Below are 7868 nucleotides of genomic sequence, written 5' to 3' on the forward strand. Positions count from 1 at the left end.
GGGCCAAGACCTAACAGGGCCCAGGTCAAACCACGTCAGCACCATCTGTAAGGCTTGGGCTGCAGTGTAGGGGAGGAAAAAGAGCCACAAGTAGCGCCCCTTGTCACCGGGGCGTGAAAAAATGGGCAGCCTCCTGCTGATTACAACAATCTAGTAATCAAGTAAGATCAAGGCATGGCAGGTGAGTAAGCAGGTGGTTGGCCCATTACAGGAGGGTAGAGCCACTCCCGGAAAGGCTCCGATAGAGATACTCCTGTCACACTGGGCTTTGGTTGTCAGTTGTCCCTTCTGGTTTAGCAGGGGTCCGATGTTGCCCTTGATTTTCCTCCAGCTCCCCACATATCTAAAAAAGGACTTTTTATTATTCTTGACTTATTTATTATACTTGTAGCTAGTTGAAGGTTAGTCACAGCCTAGGCTTTCCTTGTTTGCTCCCTACAGGTCTGGACCATTGCAGAATATTCCTCCTTGGAGGTGGTTCCAGTCCTCCATCCTTTGTAGGTCTTTCTTTTTACCTGCAGGAGGTCCCTGGAGAGCCAAGGGAGCTGTTGTGCCCTTTTGCTGCCTTTCCTCTGAGATGCAATAGACTTTGCTTGTGCATCCAGGATCGCTCCCTTGAAGAGTAACCACTCTTCCTGAATTCCCCTCCCCTTAGGGCCTCACCGACAAGCCTCCTTAGCTTGTCAAAGTCAGCTTTCCTGAAGTCGAGGACTTCTGTATTGCTGTCTTGCCAGCTTTATGGCAGATTGTGAAGGTGATCAGCTCATGGTCGCTGGCACTCAACTTCCCATCAATTGTTAGGTCTCCGATTAGGTCGTCCCTAGTTGCCAGTACCAGGTCGAGCAGCGCTTTACCTCTCATTGGCCCATAGACTTCTTGTGTCAGATAGAGGTCATCCATGCATGAGAGGAAGCTTTGCAACCGCTTGGATTTAGCTGAGCGCTGTTCCCGCATGATGTCTGGGTACTTGAAGTCTCCCATGACAACCATGGACCAGGAGTATGCGGCCTCAGCCAATTCCCTGGTGAACTCCTGGTCAAGCTCCTGACTTCGGGTGGGAGGTCTGTAACAGACTCCCACCATTGTCTCTCCTGTGCCAAGTTCCCGTGGATTTTAACCCAGAGGGCCTCCAGGATCTTTGTGAACCAGAAAAAGCCTTCCCTCCAATACTCCCCCACCTCAGTGGATACAATGAGTTTTACACTCCACCCTCAAAATTAATATATTTTTTTTTACTGATGGTTTGAGAAATCCCTTTACATTCTCAGAATCTAGATATTCCATGCTCCAGTAGCTTTTCTTTCATTTCCATGACTTCCCTCCCCCCACAGCAGAGAGCATATGGCTCACTACCAGTTTCATTCTTTTCCTTCCAATTTTCTGTTATTATCCAATATCTCCAGCAGTTTTCTTATGCAAATGATCATTGTTCGCAGTATGTTTGCCTTTCATAGAGCTTCTCATTTCACATTAATCACACAAGATCTTTCTTCTTTTTTTTTTTAAATCATGCTGTACCAACAAGATAAAAGGACATAAAAAAGAATCCAAGAGAAAATTCAATTGAGTGACATGAAAAGCAATGGGATACCATTTTTCATTTCTACTCATTGACAACACTAATCTAAAGGAAATGCCTGTTAACCAATTCACTGCTATTTTTTTGGATAATGTTCATTTTAAGAAATTTATTTAAAGCAAACCCCCCCCCCAAAAAACCCGTCTTCTAATCTAGAAAAATTTTAACAGAATCTATTTACATCCAAAGTGACAAAAATAGAACATTCAAAAGACAAAAGGTCTCTTATTGGTGGGGGGAAGGTCTTGTTTCATATCTGACTCCTATAGCATTCTCACTTGCCTAATTTGTAAAATGGCAGCCCACCGGAAAGAAGAAAACAAGCATAACTGGGCTTGTGACCTTTCCTGCTGGTTTGTGAGATATTAGGACAAATGGACAGGAATTTAAAAAGTGGGGAGGACAACAGATGCTGCTTGTTTTCTTTCATATGAAATATTCCGATCCTGTTCAGCTCTTAACTGTTGAAAAACCTCCAATTTCTGCACTACTATAAATGCAGTTTCACTGGTACCAGGATGAATGAAACCAGGTCCTGCCCCCTTCCCCCCCACCCCACAGCCAAAAAAAAGTCCACTAGATATATTGTAGTGACTGAAGTTATACTTTTGGGACACTCCCTTACTTAGAAGGCTACAGAATTTGAGAATTGGGAGATGGTCCCTCAGTTAGGCTAGTGAGTTACAGATAGGTAAATGATCTGTAGAGGTTACCAACTGCCCCACAAGTAAACTTTGCTTAGTTCTTATTCACGTATACCTGTTTATTGAACCCAGGGATCACTATGCACATGTAATACTATATTATAAAAACAACAACATATGTGTAGTTCATTCTCATCTGATCTGTACCATTTATATGAAAGGGTTACAATTCCCCAATCATATTCATCATCATGCTGTTTATTAAACTCAAACTTACTATGCATTTTAGAAATGAACAGAAAAAAATTTAGTTGGATGGGATACAATCCACCTTTGTTCACTCCTTTGCAGACTTCGTGACAGAGCTTAATCCATGAGGAATGCTTCTGTTAATGATATTGTCTATTTAACACAACCATTAAAAAAAACAAGCCCCTATAACATTACAATAAGGGGGGAAGCAGATAGCCACAACAGACTTCTCATAATTAGACACTTTGTAAATTCAATAAAGGCTGTAAGCTGAATCTATTTGTACAATTTTAGTAAAAGCAAGAACAGGCAGAGACTGAAGAAAGAAAAAAACATTTTACAACTGATGTTGCATTTCCAAACAGGGCATTAGGGTCTTGAAGATGGTAACATGAATTTCTAACACCAGCAGTGTCAGATGAAGTAGACTCTGTGATCATCAGTGTAAAAAAAGAAACCCAGTAAAATAAAACAAAAGCCATAATGGAAATGCTTTTCTATTTATGGAAGGTAGTTGAAACTGTTTAAACAAAGTAATATACTGTATGTACACAAGTCTTTAGGAACTAAATTAGGGTACAGGAAAAATTCAACTCAAAATCCATTACACAAGGAACCAAATTAAAACTTTTTAGCTACCTACAGATTTGGAAACATTGCTTTTTCAAGCAATTATCAGGCTTAAGGTGTCCCAAAAATATTTAAACCAAACATTCTTCCCAACATGCTGAAACAGATTAAGATAGTAGTATCTGCAAACTCTGCTGCCTAAATTCATACTTAAATCCATATTAAAGTGTTTGGATAAGTGGCTTGATTTTTAGAAGTGCTGAGTACCTAACAGCTATTACTGAAACCCACTGAGTACTGGATCAGCTGACTTCTGAGAGACCTGGTACATTCTCTGCACTTTTAAAATAAGATCACTTACTAACGTACTTAAATATGGATTTGATTGCCTACAGTAAAGCAATTGTGGCTGAACATAGTGTCCTGTGTGGGGAAAAAAAAATCCAAATAGAAGAAGCACTGCTTGGTTGCGAAGTTGATCATTCAAACTGGAGGTACCTTATTTAAGCACAAGTGTGTCTGTAAGAGAGTAGAAAGAAAGATTAAAGAAACCATATCCGTGTTTACCTTTGCCTTGCGAAAATGGTATACTACCACCATGCTTATGAAGTCCAGGAGCATACAGAAAGTTTGGAATGAGATGATAGCAAGCCGTAAATACTTGTCCTCCTGTGCATAGCAGGGAGCATCATCTGTGCAGTAAGAACATCCTTCCCTGCAGGGTAAGCAGGTGTAGACTTCCTCAGACATCTTGCCTCCAGTAAAGTGATTATCTGTATCCTTTCCTGAAAGCATCCAAAGGGGGAGGGGAATATCTTTAATGCTATGGTACAGGCAGTTCAAACACACAGGAGCAAACACTTCTTCTGCTGACCTCCCTCCTAATTCTTGTTCTCTGCTCATTAATTTACAGCACCACTAGCAGGGATTGCTCTTATTTCACCCTGTTTTGCCACATTCAGGAAACACAAGCAATTTAGAAGCAAGGAGAAACTAAACCTAAATGTCAAACATTTTCTAATTGTTTCTAAAGTACGCTTACAGAACGTTCTGGACAGTTTGAGAGGAACTGCTGAATGGGAGAATTTATCACAAAAATATATGAAAGGGGAAGATATCTTATATTAAGGCATGAAAACCAGATACAGTTAACTTCTTAACATTTCTGACTTAATTTCTGATTTGATTTTTTTTTATTGCCCCTTAACTCCATACAGATGCTATCTAGTGAGCTCATTAGCTCTAAATTGGATAAAGTCCCTTTAAATTAATAGTCATTCAGCACACTGCTGTATGATTACACAATTCTTTGCTCAAAGTGGAAATTTTGGTGTGTTCAAGTTTTCCTTTACATGCATAATACAGGCAGAAAAACTTGAATATATGTTAACATTTTGTTATCCAAAAATCAGCAGTTCTCAACACCCTTCCACTCAGCTAGAAGCCAGCTGGGAGCTGCTGTTTAACAATATGAGAATGGCAGGTTGATCCTAACCCACAAACAGGTATTCATGATGCCTAGAATGGAAACACCTCACCTATAAACCAGTAACACATTTGTTGGCCAAGATTTGTATTTTTTCCTCTTTGGCACTTCTATAGGAAATGGTAATGTTTCTAACAACTCACAGGAACATCAGCCTTTGAGAATACAATTAGTATATAGCAGTAAAAGAAACTGACCATCTACACACGTGAGTGGCAAGGTGGGAAGTGCAGGAGTTACACATTCTTTGATACAGAAATTTTAAGTCGCAGTAAGTAAGTACTGTCTTAAGTCTCAAAGGAGTTTAGCATGAAAACTCTGGCTGGTAGCTATAGATAATCACCTGGAATGTCAGAGCCTAAGTAGTAAGTAGGGAACTAGGAAAGGAGAAACTAAATGGGAAAGATATCAAACAAAGAAAGTAAACTGATTTGCTGAATGTGCTTAATACTTTCTCCGTAAGATTTGGGGACTTCAGGAAGCACACTTTGGAAAACTTAATACAAGCTAAAAGTGAGTTTAAGTGTCAAAATAATGACACCTTTCCACTCTTTTCATAGGAGTAGAGAATTGCACTGGCATCTTTGATAAAAATTTTCATCCTCCATCAATGTCTGTGGAATGCCTTGGGCCCATAGCTTGCTGTCCTTAACTCCAAAGGAAGCTGCATTTCAGTGGCACCACATATATATCATTTTATCCCTTTAGTTTGAATTTCTGAGATCGCAAACTAACTATACCTTTAATTCCTTTCCTTGCTTTTTCCCCTAGTGTAAATATGTGCATGTGCACACATGTGTCATGAGGTAAAGGCTGTGGGAGGTAAGCAAACTGTGCATATATTATGCCTCTGATGCTAATTCTCTGCTCAGAATTTTACCTTTACAAGCAGAAAATGTTACCACAATATTCTGGCATTCCCAGTATTCCTCATACTTAATCCAAGAACCCTTTCAGGTGTCTCTTACCGTCTACCATGATAGCCTAACAACAGCTTTTAGGAACTGATACAGGGATTCAGGATTTTCAATGGCCTACTTAAACAGAGGCCTTGATAAGCCTTGATAAAAATGCAGAGTTCTGCAGACACATACTACGTAATAGATATTGTTACATGCAGCCAAGACTGTAAGAGGGGATACAAAGAATAACCTGACAGAATATAAGATATACAGCAGCGAAGGGGCAAAATCTAGAAATAAACAAGCAAGGAAATGTTTAATCCCACCAACTATCTAAAAGATGTCCAAGAGAAACAAGAAGTTATTACCACCACATGTAGCATTAGCCTTAGTTTTGTTCTGAAGTCCATTAATCTTTAAGACATTCTGGACCCCAGAGTTTCTCCACTTCCACATATCCTACACTTAGTCTGCCTGCCACCATTCTGGGAGTTTTGCAAACATTAATCATTTCCCTACTTCTAACCTTAAATCCTTATTTTCTTAACTTCAGATAGAACAAGAATAAGAGGCAAAAGCCTCCCACCCCACCTTCTCTTGATGTTACTGGTTTCCTATGCCTCCTCATAGCCCAAATGTAACTCCACTCAGGTTATCATAGTTTCTTCCATGAGTTTGCTTACTCTACACCTGACCTCATATTCTTCTATTTCCTGGGTCCGTTTATTTTCTATAGTTGTAGGTCATCTTTTATTTGTTAAACATCATCTACATACAAATATTTCCCTCCTTCAGAGCAACTTAGTAATTCTATAATCTCTTTAATACTCACATCTCTGGTTTAAAAATGAGCTCTTCATTAAAGTAGTATTAGTCACAATACAAAAAATAAATATGTAGAATACAATATTTAACAAAGAAGAGAAAATACCATTAAAAATCTATGAGAGAGAGAATCTATATTATCAATCCATGTAATAGGTTGTCACTCAGCTTTTTGTTTTCCCTGAGACAAACTTGTCCCCACATGAAAAGCAATGTCCATAACAAAACAAACACACAACCTTTTATTGCTTGTTTAACTCAAACCTAGAGAGAGCTATCCCAGCTCTATGCTGCCTCCTTGGCACTGCAGCCTTCCCTTTCTTCCCCAGCTTCTTTCCCTGGGAGCTTTTAACTTCCTCTGATCAGGTAATTATCCTTGTCAGCTGGCCCCATACCCATGGGTGACTGGTGCCTTCCGAGTCTGGAGGGGCACCAGATCACCATGGGGGGAGGTCCACCAGCGGCTGATCACTGAGCCAGTGGCAAAACTTCTGGTGGCACTTCCCGTATCGCAGTTGGAGCTTCCAGGGGGTACACGGCCGATTTCAGGGGGTGCACATGCTCCTGTGTGCACCCCTTATGCGTCGCCAATACCCATGCCCCTGAGCAGGCAGGCTATTACTTATTAACCCCTGCAGCTGGGCTCCCACCCCTGAGCCATGTACCAGGTTACACATCTCCCCTTCCCAGAGTGGCAGTGGAGTCTGAGATGTACTCTTCCCTTTCCTCAATCCTCCCTCCCTCCCCCACTCTCAGAAGTCTACATTTGCATGTGCTGAACCAGGGCAGTGATATATCAAGAAATCAAAAGGCTGCTGAGACAGATACCACCTTATCAACTGGGGGTTGACCTCCCATGTGGTGTTAAGCCATATCAAAGGGGCATGGTCAGTTACTAAATGAAACTGAAGTAGCATAGGGCCACTTAATTGCAGGCACTCCTTTTCTATGACAGCATACTTCTGCTCTCGGGGAAGGAGTGTCCTACTGAGATACAGAATGAGGTGTTCTCCATCCTCAGACTCTTGGGGGAAAACCACACCCAGGCCTCTCTCCAAGGCACCGGTCTGTAATATAAACTCTTTTGTTAAGTCTGGGCTGCTTAGGACTGGTGCACTGAACAGTAGCTGTTTTACTGCCCCAAATGCTGTCTCACATTTGGGCAACCATTAAGTTCTTTGCAGTGCTCTGTTCCTTAGCTGGTCAGTCAGTGCTGCTGTGATGACTGCTAATAATGAGATTAATTGCTAACAGTAGCTGGCCAATCCCAGAAATGATTTTACTTGCTTCTTGGTTGTTGGCATCAGTGCTTCCACCTAGACCTCCACTTTATCAACTAGGGGCCTGATTTTACTATTGCCCAATATATATCCCAGATACCTAGTCTTAGAATCATAGAATCATAGAATCAATGAGTTGGAAGGGACCTAGACAGATCGAGTCCAACCCCCTGCCGTGGGCACGAAGGAGCAGTGGGGGTGGGAGGGATCATAAGACCCCAACCAGGTGCCTATCCAAGTCTCTTCTTGAAGATTTCCAGGGAAGGTGAGAGCACCACCTCTCTGGGAAGCCTATTCCAGGCTCTGGCCACCCTTACCATGAAGTAGTTC

General features: G+C 41.3%; 1 protein-coding gene across 1 annotated transcript in view; it reads right to left on the bottom strand.

Moving 5' to 3' along the window:
- Window positions 1–7868, bottom strand: part of GPR158 (G protein-coupled receptor 158) — a gene marked incomplete at its 5' end in the record, with an annotated part of 371372 nt that overhangs the window by 190923 nt on the left and 172581 nt on the right. Inside the window, one exon of the mRNA XM_019531865.1 lies at window positions 3613–3830. Within this exon, the coding sequence (XP_019387410.1) occupies window positions 3613–3830 (218 nt within the window). The remainder of the gene's footprint in view (window positions 1–3612; window positions 3831–7868) is intronic.

The sequence above is a fragment of the Crocodylus porosus genome, unplaced genomic scaffold, assembly GCF_001723895.1.
Source record: "Crocodylus porosus isolate Cpor-Errol unplaced genomic scaffold, CroPor_comp1, whole genome shotgun sequence".
In the NCBI taxonomy this organism is placed as follows: domain Eukaryota; kingdom Metazoa; phylum Chordata; order Crocodylia; family Crocodylidae; genus Crocodylus; species Crocodylus porosus.